This window comes from Zalophus californianus, chromosome 6 (assembly GCF_009762305.2).
Source record: "Zalophus californianus isolate mZalCal1 chromosome 6, mZalCal1.pri.v2, whole genome shotgun sequence".
Classification (NCBI taxonomy): Eukaryota; Metazoa; Chordata; class Mammalia; order Carnivora; family Otariidae; genus Zalophus; species Zalophus californianus.
Window position 1 is genome coordinate 50,940,603 of NC_045600.1, and position 22,531 is coordinate 50,963,133.

The 22,531-nt window shown below is 33.9% G+C and overlaps 1 protein-coding gene across 2 annotated transcripts in view; it reads left to right on the forward strand.

Moving 5' to 3' along the window:
- Positions 1-22,531, forward strand: part of MDGA2 (MAM domain containing glycosylphosphatidylinositol anchor 2) — an 805,991-nt gene that overhangs the window by 589,373 nt on the left and 194,087 nt on the right. For both annotated transcript variants that reach the window (XM_027570414.2, XM_027570415.2), the window contains one exon: positions 16,379-16,672. In XM_027570414.2, the coding sequence (XP_027426215.1) occupies positions 16,379-16,672 (294 nt within the window). The remainder of the gene's footprint in view (positions 1-16,378; positions 16,673-22,531) is intronic.

A 22,531-nucleotide genomic window follows, 5' to 3' on the forward strand; every position in this document is an offset into this window, starting at 1 on the left:
TCTGGTGACCAATTAAAAAATCAAGTTTGATGACCAGGAGAAAGGTCATGAGTAAAACATGGATTTCACAAGCAGTTGCATTAATTAGAAGGAGATGATCTTACCCAAGGAGAGATTATAAAGCAAAGATAAAAGATACCCAAGGAAATGTTGGAAAAAAGCAAAAACGATGAAGAAAATGAGAAAAAGAGTGGTCAATGGAAATCAAGGGAAAAGAGCTCCTCAGTTTGTGTGGAACAAGGGAATATCCAGGGGAAGACGTATGTATTTGCAGCATCTTTAGGGCATTTAATACCTCTTCATCAGCATGAAGAGGCTTGTGAAAGATTATAGTTGTCCCAGCTACTTTAATAATGATGCATGGATTTTGATAATGGAAGCAACTATTATTTTCCTTCAAGTGAAAGGATTGTGGATTGAGGGAGGGAGAGAGGAAGGGTGGAATGGAGGGGGAGAGAGAGAGAGATTTGTAGAAAGTAACATTTACACTAATTCTCTTTGCAATAAGATCATTTAAAGGAGTGATAGGGAATATTTGAAATGGTTTTAGTTGGCCTTCTTAGTAAGTTATAAGTTGTTTTGAGAAGCATGAATTGTATCAGTGTTTCTGCTATTTATTTTTTTGGGAGGACATAAATGCAAAGATTTGCTGCATTAAATTAATGTCCTATTTTCTAAAATAGTTCAATAAACATTAATCGTGTTTGTAATTAGAATTTTCTCACATAAAATTAAATCTCTGTAATTATGGAAATAACATTGGATTCATAGTTTTCCTCCAGTTATTCATCTTAAAATGCCCTTCTTTCCCCCAAAAATCAAAACAAAGTTTCTACCTTACAGGTTATAGTTTAACAGAGTTAATAGCTATTGTATAATTACTATTCTATGTGTTGAGTATTTTCTTTATTTGACGAGGATAAACACTTTTTGAAATTCCTGAATTACATTAAGATGAGAACAAGTCAATGAGACATACGAAAGAATACCCAACCTATGCTTCCAATACTCTTCATCCTTTTAAAATGCAAACAATGGGGACATTGGAACTATTGAATTTTAAATCACTAAATATAAGTTTCTCTAATCTAATGAGGACTGAACACCATTAGTTAATTTCGTAATTTGCATTTATTTTTTATAAAGATTTTTATTTATTTATTGAGAGAGAGCGAGAATGGTAGAAAGAGAGCATGAGAGGGAAGAAGGTCAGAGGGAGAAGCAGACTCCCCGCTCAGCAGGGAGCCCTATGTGGGACTCGATCCCGGGACTCCAGGATCATGACCTGAGCCGAAGGCAGTCGCTTAACCAACTGAGCCACCCAGGCGCCCCTATAATTTGCATTTAAAACTATAACTATCAATAATTTACTACAGTTAAAGAAAGACTTATGACAATATAGTCATTAACTGATGAACAATAAATGTCTCCATCAAATTTTTATTTAAGGGTGGAATATAAATTAGGATATATTATTTAAAGCTATACTACCAAAACTCACTCCGGATCTTTTGCCTATAGGAGAAGAGAATTGTGGGAAGTAACATTATATGTACTATTTATGTAATTATGATCACACTTCAGAACTTTATGTTTGTAGATGACACTACCAATTTACCATTATCAGCTGAGGAACAGAAAAATGAATAAAAATAGCCATGGAGACTAGATCCATAGACTTAATAGTTTGCTCACCCTTTTGCTCTTGTGGAGCAGAAGCTCTAGAATCCTAAATCTTTTGGCATCAGCTAGAACAATTATTTTAGTGATTTAATTTTGTTTGTAGTATGTGGGTTTCATTTTACAGTTTAGAATGTTTTACATCAAAGCTATTTCTTTCAAGAGCTCCAAAATAGAAATTAGAATTACCATTAGTGCGAAGAAGTTTCCCTAAAGAATATGCTTACAAACGAATATATTTTATTAGTAAAAGGACCCCATTAATTTTCATAATCAATTTCTCATCCTTCATTGTGACATATCAGTGAAGTTAGGAAAGAGATTAAATAAATTTAGAAAATCATTACAACTGGAATTTTGGTGATGTAATTTGGGGATATTTATGAATTATTAATATCTATTTTTAAAATAAAAGATTATTGGGGCAGGTCCCCAGACACCTACTTTGTAAAACATTTTTAAAATATTTCTAAATGTCTGATTTACTGGCATAGTTTCTAAATATTGAAGACACTTCTCGATTACCTAATACTTTTCATTTTATAGAGAGGGAAATGGGCCCCAAAGGTACTTGCTTATTTCCTAGAGCCACATTCTGATTTAAGCTTACAATCTCAGATTCAAAATCCAGTATAAGGCTTGCAGCATGCTGTACAATGTTATATATCATAAATGGATACTTCTCAGTGATTCTGAATTCAGTTATACTCTTTGACAAGGGTTTTGCATGAAAGAATCATTAAAGGCAGGTCTTAAAATATTCCAGAGGGATTCAGGTAACATTTTAGTTGGATCATGTGACCACGCCCTCTGTCAATGATAGAACACAACATTCTCCCCTACTCTGAGAACACCACTCCAAGGAGTGTTAGGATGTTAGGTCCCATTTACCAGTCTTATATTCCAGTCACAAAAGCGGAGTGAGGCCTCACCCTATTCCAACCAAGGCACATAGCTTGAAGAGTATTCATTTCACCAAAGAAACCACTTCCAATGTTATGCTATGTTAAAAATCCTCTCGTGCAGCTCAACATAATTATACTTATCCTATCTTCCTGAGAAGGGTGCACCCAGGGTTTGAGTCTTCAAAATACTACTTAACCACATCTGGGGTCTGAGTGGCATAGTTTAAATATTAATGGTAACCCTAGGATATACATTAAAACTTACAGCACACAAACATAGATCACATTGTTTATGGTGAAGCATTTATTTTTAATTTTATTACAGCATAACAAAATCACAGAGAAAGCATGGATGTCAGCATGCAGCCTCAAAAGTAACAACACGTTATCTAACCACACAAAATTTAAGAAACAAAGCTTTACCGTATGCTGAAGATTCAAAGTAAATTACAGAGCACATAACATTGAATACCTACTTACAAAAAAAAAAAAAAAAACACAAAAATCTAAGATGTTTGGAGTGCTTTTTATATTCCAGTTGCTGGGCTAAACACTTTTTTTTTTTAAGATTTTATTTATTTGAGAGAGAGAGAGAGAGAGCACAAGCAGGGCCAGGGGCAGAGGGAGAGGGACAAGCAGACTCCCTCCTGAGCGGGGAGCTCCATGCAGGGCTTGATGTGGGGGGTCCTCTCTGGGCTCGACGCCAGGACCCTGAGATCATAACCTGAGACAAAGTCAAACACTTAACCAACTGAGCCACCAGGCGCCCCTGGGCTAAACACTTTAAAAATGAGAACTTCACTGAATCCTCAGAACACCATTTGAAGTAGGTACTACTGTGAATATACTCATTTTGCAGATGAGAAACTTGAGCTTTAGAAAGCATAAGTAACTAGTAGGCCTCAGAGTTTCTAAGAAGCGTAGTAAGGTGTTGAACATAGGTCATTTCTGACTGTAGAACCCAGGTCCTTTATAGAAAACACACAGCCTCTCAATGGAATGAAGTATGCATAATGAGATTTCAGGCTCCTGAGATAAACTGCGAGAAAGGTATTTTTTGATGAGTGAATTCATCTCACAATTCTCAAATCGTATTGTGTCTGCCTTTCAAATACATCTTTGACTAAGCGATTAGGGCCTAGGAAGACCTGTTGGGTGGAAGTCAGCCTAAGCAATAGCTTAGGATCAGGATGAAAGCATTAGAAAAAGGGGACGTGACAGCGTTTGCAGGGACACCACAGAACTAAGGACACTGGGCTGCCCTCAAATGCCTGACAGGCAAATACGTCAGAACTTCCCAAATTTTAGACATGTTCTCTGAGTGATGACTAGATTAAAAAGACGTGAAATGTGAAGCATATCATTGCACTTTGTTTTTTTAATTTTATTTTATTATGTTAATCACCATACATTACATCATTAGTTTTTTTTTTACATCATTAGTTTTTGATGTAGTGTTCCATGATTCATTGTTTGCGTATAACACCCAGTGTCCCATGCAGAACATGCCCTCTTAATACCCATCACTAGGCTAACCCATCCCCCCACCCCCTCCCCTCTAGAACCCTCAGTTTGTTTCTCAGAGTCCATAGTCTCTCATGGTTCATCTCCCCCTCTGATTTCCCTCCCTTCATTTTTCCTTTCCTGCTATCTTCTTTATTTTTTTAACATTGCACTTTAAAGAAAGGTGCTATGTACAACATGAAATATACTGGTAATTTAAATACGTGAAGTAGAAATAATAAAATGACAGGCAGTTCAAATGTCTGCATCTAAAATGCGTTTAGTATGAATTACAGTCCACTATAAAGGAAACATAAGAAGTCCACTTTCACCAAGTCTGTCTAAATAATACTTGTAAACAAAATATATTTAGTTGACATTTAAGCAGAAATATCCTTGCTTAGGAATAAAATGCAATGTAAAACCATATTAATAAAATGCTATTAAACTCTGTTCACACTCACATATTCACTCAGAATGAGTTATGTATCATTCCAATCAATGGCATTATATGAGTTTTTCTGTTTTTTTAAAAATTAGGCTCATATTTTTATTGTATCATTCTATACTTCTACAGACTGGCAGAAGGGACCATAAAATGCAATCATGCATTGGTAGCGTATTTGTTAATAAAGTATTCATGTGTTATAAAAAAAAAACCCTCTTCCTATTTTTTAATTGACCAGTTAGTTACCTACTAACAGATCTGTTAATTAAACCTCATTTGCCCTAAAGAACATGTGGCCTTGATCTGTTGATGGAACATTGTGTTCACTGATTGTTTCATTTTGCTCTTGACAAAGCGTGAAAGAGCCAGCTTCACTTTATGTCAAAATGTTTATTAAAATGGCAGTAGTGTCTATTTCTACAGGATAAGGCATATTCAGTGATACACAATCAGTGGTGTAATTAGGGAGTAATTAGGGAGTAAACCACAGGCATTGTCCAGAGTGATCATTTATAAGGGGCCTAACAATGTCACATGGATTCTACAAGTAGACAAATGGCCTTTTTATTATAGAAGCAAATTGATTTTTCTAGCCATTCTGCATTGAAGAGTTTACCACTGTGAGCAACAGTTGCTCAGGAAAGTAAAATAAATTGTGGATTGCTTTAAAGCATCTTTCTTTTGCTATGCTTTCATAAAATGCATTTGATACATAATTTATAGCTTATCATCTTTTTAATTTAGAATTCCTTCATCCACAGGAAAGCAATCACATAATTAACGTGATCAGACAGCTCCTTTTTACTTACCAGTCTGTGGTTTTCATGGCAACACCCTGACCTTTGTGAAAATGGACAGCACTGACATTTTGTCATCCTCATAAGGGAGGAATAGATGTATTTTGGAATGTCTAAACCTCTTTACTTCATAGAAGCAGATTGAGAGCTGGGATATCTGTATTATGTGCCATTTTAGGATAATATCCAAACACACGGATCAAATTATTGTGTCTAATGAAAGAAATTTGCGATCTTCTTTCCTTGGATGTCAGTGGGAGAGACCTCTATTCAGATTTTTAAAAAGTTCATTCCTATCCTTTCTAAAATGCTATCTTCTTCAAATACTATTCTCATCTGAAATGAATATATATCCAATGGTCTTGATCTTTTCCAGAAAAAGAACAAAAGAAATGCATATATATATATATATATATATATACACATATACATACGTGTGTATGTATGTGTGTATGTATATGTATATATATATATACACATATATATCATATCATATCATATCATATAACATAACAAAATATTTCTTTGGCCCTGGATGTACCCATGTTCAATACTTGAGATGTCATGGGTATAAATAAAGCAAGACCTTTGCCTTCAATTTAGAAATATATGTATAACAATAAAATACAGTCATTGATATCACACCAATAAAAGGCAATGATAAAAAACATAATAATTCACATATATTGAGTATTTACTAGATGCCAGACCTTGTGCTCAATATTTTATGTATATTATACTGTTTACTCTCTAAAAATGTAAAGTTGCTATTATCATGCTCACTTGATTTAGAGTAAACTGAGAGACATAGGTTAGAGAGATTTCCCAAGGTCATGCACCTACTAGGTGGTAGAGCTAGGATCTGAATTTGGACTGCACATCTGAACCTTGCTCTTTACAAGTATATTATACAATTCAAAGTACTTCACAGTTCAGGGGATACTCTAATGTGCATTATACCATTGTATCCTAAATTATCATTAAAATCTCCTTTTCATCAGCCTTGTATGCAGATTAAGAGAACAGATTAAGATGACCCAAAATTGCACAGTTGGAAAGTGAGCTGGGTTGAGCCCAAGTAAGATTTCTAATCTTGTACACTTATAACTCTTTCAAACTCTCCATGTCCACTAAAAAGGGGCTTCTGATTTCGAAATAATTATGAGCAATTACCAGTTACAAAGAATCCTCCCTATCTATCCATTTCCATAATGCATAGTGCACTTTTTGAAGGTAGTGAATGGCCTAATTTATCTCTCTTGCCCTTAGTCTTAAGGATATTTATCTACTGAAGGGGCTCTAAAAGCTGTGTTAAAATGAACTGGTGTTAGTTCTAAAATAACACATAAGTTTTCAGAATGCAGTGCTGCTTTTGTTATTCCCAGGATGTTTGCTTTTGATTTAAGGGACGGTACACATATATAAAATGTATTTGGATAAACCATTTTAAGAGCAAGTGGACAAGGACACAAATATGTTACAGAATATAAGAATTGCAGGAAATTGATGGTCTCTGAGTTAATTTTATAGCACTCTCTCCTGCTTGTTATTTTTAGTTTCTATAGCAAATGTTTAGAATGCAGTATTCAACTTCTAAAGTTGAAATTCTTAATCGATTGCTTATACCCAAATAACTGTCATTTTCCAGCTTTACTCTGCATTATTAAAAAAAAAAAAACTACCAAAAATGAAAGGGAATTTGAATAATAGAAAGTTGAGTTGAAGAGTTAGTCCCTTACTTCCCAGAAATGGTTATAGATTGATTATCTCTTCATCAGAAATACCTAGTCATAGTTTAGTAAAGATCTTAGTACTTTATTTGATGTGTTAACTCTTATAATACCTCCTTTCTTATTACAGAAAAAAAGTAAGTGCTTCTTTTGCAGTCCGTATTTCTTCCAACATTCTCAGGCTAGTCCAGACTCCTACCTTGCTAAAATTTTAGCATAATTTGAGTGACTAGCAAGCAGAACTATCTTGCTCCTGTTTTTTCTTAATTTAGTTTTTTTTAAAGGTTTTCTACGTGAGAGACTTTACATACTTAATCAGTGGCCACTTATTTCTATATTTCAGCACTTGAGAAACACATACAGTAAGTCAGGGAAGGGAAATTAAAAACAGAAAAAAAAAGTATCCTTTCATGTCTTTCTCCAAAGAGGTAAGTAGAAAATTCTCTTCTTGATACAGACTTATCTTAATGACTCTAGAAGATATTTTCTTCAAAGCTCGAGTCAGAGAAGCAAATTACACGAAGATTCTAACAATGCCAGATACTTGAAAACTGCATTTGACCAAATGCTACATAAGCAGCCCTTCGCTTCAGTTCCCATTCACTTATGTATTTCTGAGGCAGCAAGAATGGAACCTGTGTTTCTTTGCAACTGGCCTTGTAGCTTATGTAGCAGGGAAAATATGAATGCCACTTAGAGAATGATTTTCTAATTTGTTCTTTCATCTTACACTTTGTGTTCTATTGAATCCCTCAGAGACTATTCTTGTGCCATAGCAGCACCTGCTGGGAGAGGGAAGTTGGAACAGCCACACTGTTGCCTGCCCGAGTTGTTTTACTGATTGAATGGCACTGCATGTCCTCCATCTTCCAATACTAAACCCTCCAGAGTTGCTACCTTCCAAGATCCTGCCACTCCCCATATGTTTCAAATAACTAACAAAGCCATTGTAATAAGATTTTTTACAAGTCTTTCAAAAATAAGCAGTGTTATGTGTGTCTGGACGCATGTACATTTCCCCATAGAATTTCCAAATGCCGTGGTATTTCAATCTCAAGCTGGTTTTTAATATGTGCTTTCTTCCTGTTTTATTGCTAGATTTGTGAAATAATTGTCAGTTCTGTTTTATTTGCATCTCCTGACTTATTATAGGTGAGTCAGGAAAAGAAAAAATTGCATGTTAGTGCAAAACGAAAAAAAAAAGGGCAGTTTTTATTTACAGAGTGTGATAGAACTATTTATGCGTATTCATATCATGGACAAAAACAGTAGGCTCACCATCTGGTGTAAGGAAATGTTTAAAAATAAGTGCCTGTTTCATATATCATTTACCCACAAGACTATAAGTAATACAAGTCTTAGAATATGGGTCCCCGTGGACATTCTGTTGTATAGAGCCAAATATAGCCTCTTCTTTACTGCTAATAGAGGAAAGCCACAGAGAGCATGGATAAATTCCACAGTACTACCAAATGCTTTTGATATTTTACTCCCTGTATCATTACTGTGACCAAATTAAAATCTAGTAGAATTGCTAACTTTAAAGAAACCAGTTGGTTTTTTTGTGGTTTTTCTAATCAAAAAATAGAGTTCATGTGTGAAAAAAATGATCTTGAAATTCATATGCTTTATAATTAAGCCTTGGATAATCAAGAGGTGATTCTTCATCAATGGTTTCCTCACTTTGTTTTCTTAAATTCTTCCCATTTCTGAATTGGTGCTCCATCCATCAATCAATAATTTATCAAGCATCTCTGAAATACTTTAAAATGTCACATGGTATGACAGGTACCAAGGAAGTAGATAAAACGTGGTGCTGACCTCAGGACATTTGAGCTACATTTGTAAGGGAGAGGGCATTTTGTCCTGGCATCTGTAGGATAAATTAGATATGCTGTGATCAGAGATGTGGAGAATAATTAAAAGATACAGAATTCAAGAAGACTTAAGGACACTGGAAAGTTAAATTGGGCTTTAAAACAATGGGGAATAATTGGATGGGTATTATGAGAGTAATTTCTGGAGAGAAGGAAGGAAGGAAGGGAATGAGCCAAAAATGTTAGGAGAACCCAAAGACCTGCCTAAATCCAATAGAGAACTTTTCACAGAAACACTGTAGCTTAATATTAAGTTTGGCAAGTAAGAAGGAAAACAAGCAATGGGATTTAGACCTCTATCCTAGAACACAAAAACTACTGAAGATACCTGAATGGTGGAATGACAGGATTTTTGCTAAAGATGAATGCAGAAAGGGGAAGAACTTTTTAGGAGGGGAGACATTAATCAATTACATTTTAGTAATTCATTTGTAAGGGGAAAAATAATCCAGAAGGAAGCACGGCATTCAGTATATTTATATTATATTATAGATTAACCTCTGCCTCAGAGAAGTTTGGCATGTTTTAAAATAACTATGAAAACATTTTATGTGCTACATATCACATAACTCACCATATTATCTATCTCTGTGATTTTATAAAATAGGAATTGTTTCCAATAAGTACCCATTTGGGGATTTCTATTCCTTTCATGAGAAATGAGGTATAGAGTGTTGCTGTCTTTCATCAAACATTTTATGTTACTATCATGGTCCCTAAAAGGAAGCAAATATTGGCAGGTTCATTCATAAGTGAGAAACCTTTAGCATGCTGGATTTCTTTTGTCACCTGGAAAATCTTTTAAGCATACCTTACTAAATATCTTAATTGACACATATTAGTTAAGAAGATGGATCAAGCTTATTAGTTTTAAAAGTGTTTTGCTGGCTTGGATTGGAATTATTTTTAAGTTGAAGGAAATTCTCAAATTTCTCTTATATAGTCATATGAATATTCCCCAGTAGCCACAGAACATCACATTCTTATGTTTCATGTCTCAAGGCAGTATTCCCACTCTTACTTATGTGTTAGTATCTGCTGTGAAGTTTAGATTAGATTAGAATATTTCCAAAAGTAGTGTATGGACATTTTAAAATATGGATTAGAGTAATGATATTTTTCTCACTTATATTGCATATACTTTTTTTGAATGGAAGAAAAATGAGTAGTTACAGTAAGAATGCTGACAAATTCACTTAACTAATGTCTTTTCCTTATCCATAATCCATTATGAGAAGTAATTAGTGATCTCCCATCAATAACTATTGCAATTGCAAACTATTTTGTTCTTTACATCCATGTAAAATTATTTTGTGATTTTTCAAAACTTCGAAATTTGAGTATATCCTTGCACCTGTCTCATGCTTACAAAGCTAATCTGTAATGAGTTAGCAAAAAAGAGATTGAGGACTGTTGATGTGGACACTGAGAAAGCTCTCGAGTGTCATAGAATATCTTTTCTTTAAAAATATGTGGTCTGAAATAAGGATGTTACTAACCTAGGAGTCTCAAGGATCACCAAGGATGAAACTCACATCCAGTCTGTAAAAGTTTTTAAAATTTACATGTTGTTTTTGAAGATTACCAAAAAAAATAGATGTGGTTCATGTAAGTTAGTTATATCTACAAATTCAGTATTTACTTAAGTCTTACTTTTTTACATTTCTTTATATACATCTGGTCAGCTTGAGAATTCCTGAATTCTGACCTCTAGGGGTCATTTTTATAAACACACTTTTTTTAAGTCTTTTATTTATGTTTTAAATATAGATTATACATTTTAATTTAAAACATACATAGGTGTTATAAACTGTTTCTCCCTAAAGTTCAAGTATAATTAAATTAATGCCATACTTAGTTTAGGATTCTTAAAAATGGGAGTGTGGTTGTCCTTCTGGAGAAAATTCTTCTTATTACTTACTTTATTATAATTTTTATGTTAAAAGAAATAGATCTTTTGTTTCAATATCTACTATTAAAGTACACTATAAATAGTTATGTGTTTTAAGCCAATAAGTTCATAATAAGCATATTGTGATGTCTTTGTTTTAGACAGCATGATATTTTCTCATACAGTTCAGATGAACTAACTTTCCCCTGCATTCTTTTGAGTGAGGAAAATAGACCAGTCATTTTCTGAGTAATGACTAAAGATTAAATTTCCTCAGCTTCCTTCCCAATGAAGAAATAAAAACATTTGAATTTTCTGTATTTGTTTTGTTTCACAGTCTGTGATACAATGGAAATGTTGACAGAAAACCAGTTTAAATTACTTGTCTATGTATTTATGTTTGGAATGAGAAACTTTGGTATCATATCATGCTCTTCAAGTTTCTCTGATTATAGCATCTTCTACAGTAGCATTTCAGATAAGAAAAATCAAAATCAGGGCATGTATAATCTATATGTCATAAAATGTACCTTTGTGTTTTCACCAGGAGGAAATTTTTTCTACTGAGTGCACTATGGATAAGTGTGGATCTCACAAGGTGCAGACATTTCAAAATTTTCTACTTAGTTTGATGCTTTCACTGGAGACAATATTTCAAGAAAAAATAATTTAATTGATTAAAAAAAGGATGTAAAAACATCATGACAAACAATAAATGGCATGTCCTCAAGCTAGTGCTTTCTTTTTTTTTTCCCTTTTAATTTACAGCTTCTCTATTCAGTTTTTTTTTTTTTTTTGAAGGGCTTGGAAATCATATCTTCTTTATTTATTTATTTTTTTATTATGTTCAGTTATATCTATTTGGATTTTTAAATGAAAGGTGAAAGAAAAGAAAAACTGGAAGAGTCCTTGTTTGACTCAACTTTCTCATACACCCACACCCATCTCAAGATATACCGCATCTGAAATCTATACTAACAACATATTTTGCAGAAGATTCTGCTACTTCTATGGGCTACTAATCATTAAAGAATTGCATTTCATTATTTATTGCTTTGGTTTTAAAATCTTTACAATTTACGTCTCATATTTATTTCTGTTATATACACAGCCTTTTACTTCACCTTCTTATTCTTTTCACCCTTTCTCCCTCCCTTCCTTCTTCAATTATTTCCTGACTTCCTGGTTTGTGCCAAGCAGAAAAGCAGGGCACTTTAGAGGTAGAGTGACTCTCTGCACTCTGTGCCTTCAAGGGGCTGTCTGGTCAGGGATATAGATGTGGGAGAAAAGAGAGGGCAAAGCCGAAAGTACAGGTCAAACAAGTACAGGGTGTAATACGTGGCCAGGAAGAGTGAGCAGCAAACCCAGTCTAGGGGGTAGGCAGTTATCACAAAAGTGGTAATATTTGAACTGAATCTCAGCACATGAGGTGGGCAGGAGCTCCTAGAAGTCAACCAGGACCAGATATGTTGGACATAGGAAAGAAGCGCTTGTTCAAGAGCACGGAGATTCACCAGTCACTGAAACTGCAAGAGAATGAATGTTCTGGGAGTGAGCACTTCTCAGACTGTCTCATCCAGAATATCGTGCCCAGGTGATACATTTGTGTTATTAAAAAGTGGAGTTTTTATCAGATGAGCTTTGGAAAATAGATTGCATTACCATTTTAGTTTTCTCTAGGCTTCCTGGAACCTGTAACAGGCTCACATGCATTGCACATGTTGTAGAAGAGTGAAGGAGAAAGGGAAATATACAAAGAAAGTAAAATTCATCAATAATCTCACACTCTGAGAGAACCACTGTTAGTGTTTTCATATAGTTCCTTCTGGGTTTTCCTTTCCTCTATATTTTTCCCATATATGCCTCTTGCTCTTCCCTGAATCAGTGCACAATTGCCTCCCTGTCTTCATTTGTACATTCAACGTAACATGTTTTACTGAGTTCCTATCACATGTGAAATAGAGTGCTGGATACTAACAATATAAAGTATATGTTTTCTTCCCTTGAAGAAGCTCCTTGCTAACATTCATCTTCATATGTCTTTTTTTATATAAAAACTTGATCCTACTGTTTGGATTGCTCCGTAATATCTTTCACTCACTTAATCATAGTGGTTATAGCTATTCATACTATTCACTAAGAATTAGACTGGTGATAGAGACTACTTATTAGGGTCACAAGAAGAGAAAATGATGAATTCTACTAAGCAATCTCCCGATAGCCATGAAAAGAAATAGGCAGTTATGAGAGACATTTTAATGAGGAACCAATGCAGCTGATTGGAAGTGGTGGGCAAGAGGAGATGGTAAAACAAAGAAAACTCTATGGCTTTCAGTTAGCAGATGCTGTGTGTTGATAATTAACTACCAAACTAAGTCAAGAAAAAATAGCACTTAGGTTTGGGAATTTGAAAGGTTAGAATTTAGCTGCAATCATAGACTGAAAGAGCCTCGGGATAAAGTTAGAATTTGTATTATCAACATATAGGAGAGAGAAATCCGTGAGAAAAAAAAAAAAAATGAGAGCTCCTAACAGGGAAATTTATAGTAATATTTAAGAGAGTTGCCTGCAGAATTCTAGAGAATGGAAAATTTAATGTGGAGAGAGAGGGAGAAGCTACCAAAACTTTGAGAAGTTATAAGGTCTTCTTCACCAAGAAAGACGCAAAGAAAGATTAACTCTGATTCCACGATTTTAAAAGCCTCATGGAAGAGATGGTAAATAAACTATTTTAGTTGGGCTTTGCTGTTTAGCAAAAACTGGGCTAATTTTTTTAAATCTATTTTTATTTTAATCTAGATTAAAACTGAGGCTTACATTTCTTAATTTTGATTATGTAGGGAGGAAAGTTTACCTAAATAAATAACACAAATAAACATATAAAGGGAGTTGTTTGAACTACGTAGTATGATAAACTCAAAAAATTTATTTAGCTAGTCCACCATCTTTTTTATATTAGAATTGCCTAAAGTATTAAGGTCTTTGAATACTCATTAAGTCAGGAAATAAACACTTTCATTTAGCACCATGTCTGTCCTTCACGTTCTACTATTTGTTTTTATGGTCAGAACATTAATAGCCTTGGACCTCATAAAGTACAAATTCTTAGTTTCAAAAATGAAGAGATTAAAGCTCAGAGTGACTAAAGTTGGCCAAGGCCATGTGGCTTGTTTTTGGAAGAGATGAGGAAGAAAGATTTCAAATAATAACATTCCATTAAATAAATAATCTTTTAAGTTATCATTTATTTTCATTTCTTTCACAAAGATTTGTCTGAATTTGGATATATATTTGGCCTGGGGTATTTTATAAGCAATTTTGACATACATATGAAATATTCTAATATAGATAGAAAGGTATTTAAGATAAATAAAGATACATAAGATATAAAATAGATCAGATAATTTGCAAAGAATGTGTCATTTACCCCTTCACATTTCTACCTTGGCACTTTTTTATTGTCCCTAATAGAGTGACCAAGAGATAGGCAGGGAAGATTGCTCCAGTTTGTCCCTGGGAGCACAGCAGTAATGATCAGGAGGAGGGAGGTCCAGTGCTAACTCAAGTTATTCATTCCAGACACCATAGTTTACTGGAGATTGCTGCAGGGAGCATGTCGCAACATTGGCCACCTGCTATAAATTAGCCTCAATTTGAATTTTGTTCAAATCAAAGCATTTGTCCTCTCTTATTCTCAGTGTTCTCACTTGTTAAATTTTAATATGAAATATTTGATCCTTAGGATTATCAAGGGAATGAAAATGTAAAACCTCTAAGTATGCCTGGCACGTAGTAGGGGCATAATTGATGTTAAATGCAGAGGTTACTGCTGTCGTTCTTTATACTTTCTCATGGAGGGTGAGTCAATATTACAGCTTCTTCCCCATCCTGCTGCTTAGAATTGTATCATTCCCTTGTGGTTCATTTCAAAAAGAACAAATTATTTGACTAAATCATTTACTTTTTTATATTTACAGAAGCTAATAATTTAATCTGATTAGTTATGTAGATTTTTGAAATGTAACCATTTTAAAAGATATATTTTAATGTCAAATTCTGGAATGTATGTATCTACTTCAAAAAGGTGGTGGTTAGTGTTTCATAATTTCTAATTTCTAAGATATATGCATTACTTAACTAGTTTTTTAAAATAAGAAGTAAATGAAGGAATTAAATGAAAAAATAGACATGAAGATAATTAAATAGCAAGATAATCAACTCTCCTGTCATTTTGGACTTGAATATATTTTTCTCTATGAGTAATAAGAGCAATAAGATTTCAACATGTGTTGAAAAATAATTTAAAAATTATGTTTGCTTTTGTTCCTGGGCACTGGAACACAGTAATGCTAGAAGGAAGAGTAAAATTTTGCCTTTTATCCATATATGCAGTACCACCTCCAAGCGGAGCACCTGACATTTATCAGAATAGAATTATTCAAGTATTTCTGGTTATTCTTATTCTGGCGTTCTAAGTTAGCCATACTTTTTTGATAGATGTTTTATTGCACAAATACAATGGATTTCATGTACATTTGTATAAGAAATAAAAGTCTTCAATGGGGACAGGTGATACCCTTTGTAATAAAATACTTCGGGTACTACTTGCCTCTTAGTGGTTCATGCTTTTCACTAAACCCTAACATAAATATACTCTAGTTCAGTAAAGTAATTTCCATTAAAATGAACCTCTCATAAATATCTTCAGTAAAATCAGAAATTAGCTTTACCTGAAAAAATTACAATTCTTACATCGTTGAAATATGTTTTGGAAAGTTCACCTGGAATTAATTCTACAGAAATAGAGGCAAATTATGACAAACTATTTACAATGACCTCAAAATGTCTTAAAAGGCGATTACATGAAATCCAAATGTTAAAAAAAAAAAATACTAAAAGTCCAAGGAGAAGAATATGGTGAGTGGATTCTCCGAGTGTGGCATTGTAAGTCGATTGTTCCATTCCATTTCCATTAAGGAGAAAACAAACCCTAACCTTTAGCAGTTTGGCAACAGTTTCTGTACCAGGGTCAAAACTTATGATTTTATATCAGAGGTTCTTCTTTTTCTTTTTCCTATTACTTGTGTATACCGTGCCAGCTAAGTTGATAATGTCTCTTATCCCTTTCTTTTAGCAGCCTTGGGTAAGAGATGACAGCATAGGAAACAAGACTGAAAAGCTGAATCCTACCTTCAGCAAGCAGGATCACTCTTCTGTGAAATGCAGATGTTAAAAACCCAGTTAATGGCTGATAATGACATGTCATTGAGTAGATTGTTCTTATGTTGACCATTCATGTTCCAATTTAATGCTTTATTTATTTTGCTAATGTTTGAAGACCTCATTTGTGAGAGTTGTAGGAAAACAATTCAGAATTCTTTTAAGTGAGAGTATGTGCCACTGACTCCCAGGGTCTCTATTATTTTTGTCATCTGAATTGTCACACTTCTTCAACCAGCAGAAATTGTTTCCTTATGATTTTCTGTGTTTGAATATGCTTTACCAGTTTATACTAACCTTGAAAAATTTTCTTTTTCCCATTTCAAGTTCCACCCAATCTGACTGTTCCACAGGAAAAATCACCTCTGGTCACCAGAGAAGGGGACACAATAGAACTGCAGTGTCAAGTAACTGGAAAACCTAAACCCATCATCCTCTGGTCTAGAGCGGATAAAGAAGTTGCAATGCCTGATGGCTCGATGCAAATGGAGAGTTATGACGGAACACTGAGGATTGTGAATGTATCTAGAGAAATGTCAGGAATGTACAGATGTCAGACCAGCCAGTACAATGGATTTAACGTGAAACCAAGAGAAGCTTTGGTGCAGCTCATTGTGCAGTGTAAGTAATATTTTTTTCCATGTGTTCCATTGGGGGACAAGGGAAGAAAGGATGCGATTATTCTGCTAGTAAAATGAAGTGAATTTTGGAATTGGATTAGGATAAAATGTTTCTAACCTTGTCATTAGCCAATTGAAACTGTAGTTTTCCCTAAATCTTCCCCTTGCTTGAGCTAATACTCATAGAAAAGAACAGTATCAGAGTGTGTGTGTGTGTGTGTGTGTGTGTGTGTGTGTGATGATTATGTGTGTGATGATTATGACGGTATTACATGGTTGGTTAATGCCAAAGAATCAACAAATCTAATGTTTAAAAACTGGCCATGTGCACTGAGGCAAAGTAGAGATGGGAAATAATTGCGATTACCATACTCTCTTATTTTCACTGTTCTTGTTTCTACTTTAGGCTTTTGCATGCCCTTTCCCCAAATTATCCACCTATTTCAAAGCATCCCTTTGCTTAAATTGTGGAGACCTAATCATGGAAAAGCTATGTTTCCATATCTGAAGTTGTAAGAATAGATTACATAATTATCTAGTAATATTGAGATAATTCAAATATTAGGTGCTGAATTTTTGTTTGATTTTCTTAATAGAAAATGGTTTAACTGTGAGAGTTAAATATGATCAATTATTTGTATTGAAATCACTGTTACATTTCTGACCAAAAAAAAAAAAAATTGTAGACATTGTGTGCTTTGAACTTGCTTTTAGTATTAAAAGAACTTAAATTTCTAAATGTAAAAAAAAAAAAAAGTCGAATGTTGTCCTTGACGTTAGGTTATTAGAGGATGCCCTGGAAATTCGGTTGGGGGGTGGTACAGATAGTGCCAAAAAGAGAAGCAGCAAACTAAGCACAATCTCTTCGAACCCCAGTAGTGCTGCTCTAAGTTTGAATTGATGTTCAATTTGTTAAATACCTGGTGGCAAAGTCTTTAAGAATATGAATAAATCAGATGAAACTATACACTTTGATAAGCAATGATGTTGTTTCCTTTCTATGGCTCTCTAACTCAGAAAATGGAAAATAGAATTTAATCCAAAAATGTCTCTTTTTATATTAGATTTAAGGATGTTGGCAGATTGGATTAACTGACTTTAAATTTGAAAGAATAATTGAGATACGGAAGGATTATGTTTGGAACTGATACCAAGTTCATTTGTGACTGAGTTATGTGAGTGGGGGGCGGGCGGAGTGGAACAAGATTCTGGGCACTGCTTAACCATTCCCTGTCCCCATTCTTTAGAAACTCAGATTCTAGTTTGCTATTTGTCCTATATATATGAAAACTGATAATTTGTCAAATACCTTGGCTGATTTCCCATTGATTATGAGTTTGTCTGTTTCCAAATAACACAGCTTTTAGATAGCAAGTTGTATTCAGGAGTTTAGTATTGCTTTTTCCTCACTGGTCTTTGTACCCATGACAAGCTCATGGGTAGGAGGTTCATGTGAAAACAGGTTCCAGACAGAAAAAAGAGAAAGGAATTAAAAAAGAGAAACTTCTCCTCAATTCTATAAATAAATAAATAAATAAATAAATAAATAAATAAATAAATAAAACCTTTCCAGGGACCATAGAGGAAACTGGTACAGTTTGGAATACTTTATTCTTGTTGGTGATCACAGAGTTCTGTGCTGCTTCTGGAGTTAGGCACAAAGCCCTGGTGTTCCTAAAGCTGTTAAGGCTACTAGTATTACTCTGCTCACACCTCTCTGGGGACGCTCTGATACAAATAAACGTTAGGGAGCCCATTGATTCCAGGGAATTTTGAATTAAAGTTTTAAAGAACCAGGATCTCCAAACTCCATAGAATATGCAAACTTTCAGAATTCTATGAGTGTGTGAATTTTTTTTCTTTCTTTTTCCTTTTTGCTTCTTAATAAGTCCCATAGGAAACATTAAGCTCAGCCCAAGATTTAAAAATTCAATCCTGTAATAGTGGATGAAGACAAATACTGGCATGGTTGTCTCTAGTGTCACAGGATGTAATCAACTAAAGGACACCAATAGACTTTAGGCAAAGTCTAGTTCATTTAATGTAAATAAAAAGATCTGCATCCCAAGTTGACTTCACAGAGCAGGAGATGTAATCTAACAGCACTTCCTCTCAGAGGCAAGCTTCCCTGGCCTATGAGGAAGCCAGCTGGGTTCCAGCAGCCTTGCCAGTTTCAGGTGAGGATGCCCTTATGTCTTTCAAGAAGCTCCCTTTGATGTATTCCCAATTCTTGTGAAGAATCTGATTATGTGTCTGAGCACTTGCCAGGTACAAATAACTCGAAACAACTCCAGATTATTCCTGAGTGAATCCAGTGTTGATTTTCTAGGCACGTAATCCCTGCTAGCCAAGTCCAACCTGCATGCCTAACTAAGGCTTATTCCTGCAAAACTAATAATGCAGGAATTCTGATATTTTTAAAATGATAAACATTCCAACTTTTATAGTGATTTCTTAAAAGCATGAAAATAATGTGGGATTTGTGCTTAACTTGCAGTCATGCTACATGTGAGAAGTATCCATATGAATATAAAATACTAAGTTATTTCATACACGTGTGCACACGCATCTACATACATGTGCATCTGTTTATACTATCTTCAGCAATTAGTTACATCACTGCAGCTACAAACTTTGCCTTATATCTATTTTGTATTCTCAGCATAATATATTTTGCATTGTAGCTATTCATCAGCTCTGTTGAGTAAATGTAAGTTATGGTAACAAGTGGAATAAGAATATACATATTGCATACTCCTTGCTTCTTACATGACTGGTTGTTATTATTTAGGTTTCAGGAATATCTGAGGACTTGTTGCACAGAGTGTGAGACCTGAAAGTGTTCAAGTATATGAAGAAGATGTCAAATTATTCTAACACTTATGAAATACCTTTTTCAGGACTTGAACTCTGTACTGTAGTTTATTATAATTTCCTTTCTTAAAATATTTATTAGATTGGCAAATTCTGGGACAGTCTGTTTTACACACACATGCACACATAATGCACACATATTTATATATAATTTTATGATTTGAAATGTAAAAGAATGAAAAAAAGATCTTCATAGTAAATAAACAAACAAAAAACTGGTATCTCTAAGGCACATTTTTTTCCTCGTTTAGTTTTACTGTGTCCAATTAAACAGTAACCCAGCAAAAAGACTAAAGGAGCACAGAAGTAATTGTATGTAAGACTTTGATGAGATTGTACGTGCCTAAATATAAATAGCATATATGTCTCCATAGTCTATAAATGATGGAATACTTTATTTAGTTTAATGTTCTAAATTGCCTAATGAGATTTATTGTTACTTAATGTTGAATTAAAATTATAAGGCAATCATTTTATTAAAACGTATTGAATTATTTACTATCACCCTGTTAATTTGCTTCTTCTTAAAAGGTATAAAGCATGATATAACAAGTGACAGAAACCTCAAGGTATTTTACACCATTCTATGTCCTGTTAAGAGTAGCTAAGTCATCAAAATGAAGTAGTTTAAATTATTAAGTTCTTGTGCATATTGCTCATTCCTGGAAAGCAAAAAGAATATATATATATATATTTTATTATAATATTTTTAAATTCGACAGTTGACAGTTATCACAAATGATATGGGCCAGGACAGGTAGTTGCAACTATAATTCTAAAAGTTTGAAAAATAGTGACGCAGTATTAATTTAAATTTTTTTAAAAATTGCTAGATGAAACTACAAAGTGCAATGTAAAGTTTTAATAACAGACCTTCAAATTTTTAGCCATTACTTAATTTCATCTCCATGTTTTTGGAACTGTAATAATTCTTTTGTTAACTTTCCATCTCATTTTTATTCAAAGCAGATTTATTCCATTACAGTGGATTGTTTGAAAATAAAATAGTTATATATGTCAATTGATCCATATCATTTAAAAATCATAGTATGTACAGAGCTTATTGAACAAAACTAGAACAATCTCCTAACAAAGTAACAGTAGTAAAATAATAAAAATTAAATAATGTTTAACTTACTCGTTAGAGTACTGATCATTTGAATATTGAATATTGATCAAATAAAAATGCCATTGGATGAATATATTCAAATATATATATTAAAAGAAGAAACTAAAATAGGCCTATTGCCTTCCTAAAGGAAATTATTGTTTTTCTTTTTTTTTAAAGTACACAAGATTTATTGGTGTATTTCTTATATTGGTATTATATAAGTATACTTTATGTACTATGAAATGAATTTCATAAACTAGAACATTTTATTTTAATAAAAGCTATCCTTTAAATGGTTTCATCTCAAAGCACTGGTAATATCTTTTAGTAAAATGAGTATATTTTGAAATACATTTTCTTGAAAATTAGTTGGAGAAGATATATACTGCACTGAATGTCACTTTTATTATTAAAGCTTCATTATATATATGCACACTTGTTGTACCTACAATACAGATTAATAGGAGAAAATCAAATGTAATTTCATATATACAGGGAATCCATACAGACATGGAAATTCCAGAGACAGTCAGGCAAAATAAGGTACCTACGTCATTCAGAATTAAGAAGTGGGTAGGGATCTGGGACTTTAAGGGGAAGGAATGCAATCATAGGACGATGAAAAAGAGTAAATGTTTGGTAAGCGAATGTTAGGTTCCTGGGAGACAATAGGACATAGAGGACTTTGATCATTTGAACAAGCCTTGCTAGGTTCTTCCCTGTCTAGCCTAGCCTAGTTTATGGCATAATGTAGTTATCTGTGGTGATAGCTCTCTTCCTGGAGCAAGTTCTCTATGTAAATTCTTTGTGGGGGAGGTAAAGAGTTTTTCCTGAATCTGCTAGGGTTTGGATTGTTTTTTAACTCAAAATAATCTTCATGCCAAAGTGGCCCATCTTGGGGTGCCCTGCCCTTGGCAGCTACAAGATCATGGACCTTATAAAGAAAAAGAAAGTTAAATACAGATCAGAAGGTACTGGGACATCTATGCTTATTATTGTTAGACAACTTACTGAGTAATTTTCTGTAGTGTTGAGATACATAGAATGACTGTATTGAGTGACTATAACTACTTTTTGGATATTTTTAAACAGCAAAATTGCTCTGAAAATAGCAGTGTGACTAGAGATTAAAGCTAATACAAGAGACAAAGTAACTACTGACAAAAAAAAAAAAGAAACAAGGGAGCATTTTGCCTTCACAGGGGAAGATGTTACAGGCTATCCAAAGGAATTTATAAGTGAATGGACAAGAATTTTAACTTATTAGCAGAACAGCAAAAGGGCTTCCAGCTCAGTAACCTACTTACCCAGATGCATTTCCTATTTTCCATATGTATTCAGTCTATCCTTTCTCAGCCTTACAGACAAGATAATTCAGTGGTGAGTCTAGCTAGGCTCCTATTCCTCCCTTCTCCTGTTCCCACCAATTCCTCAACTGCTTTTCACTCTTCAAGTCCTGGCTATGTCCCACCTCTTTAGAAAGTCTCTTGGTACTTGAGAAGGGCCCTCCTTGATAGTCTTTCGGACATGTGTTTAATCTGTTCAAGACAATTAGGACTTCAAAGTGAAACGTTGTTTTGAACATATACTTTAGATGATACACTGTTTTCAAAAGCATTGGTTATTATTTCATCATTGCCTTCCTCTAAACTCACTTGTCAGATTGATAGATTCTTGATTACTGACCCATTTCTAGAGTCTCTATATTGGGAAAAGTTTAACGCTAAAGCTCTGCTTGGTAAGAAATTGTTGACTCATTTATTATCTTCTCACTGGGAAAATTTGTAATATACTCCACTAGAATGCAGGTTGGGAAAAGCTTTTAAGTTACTAAGAATATAATATTTAAGCATTTATTTTTCATATTTTAGCCTT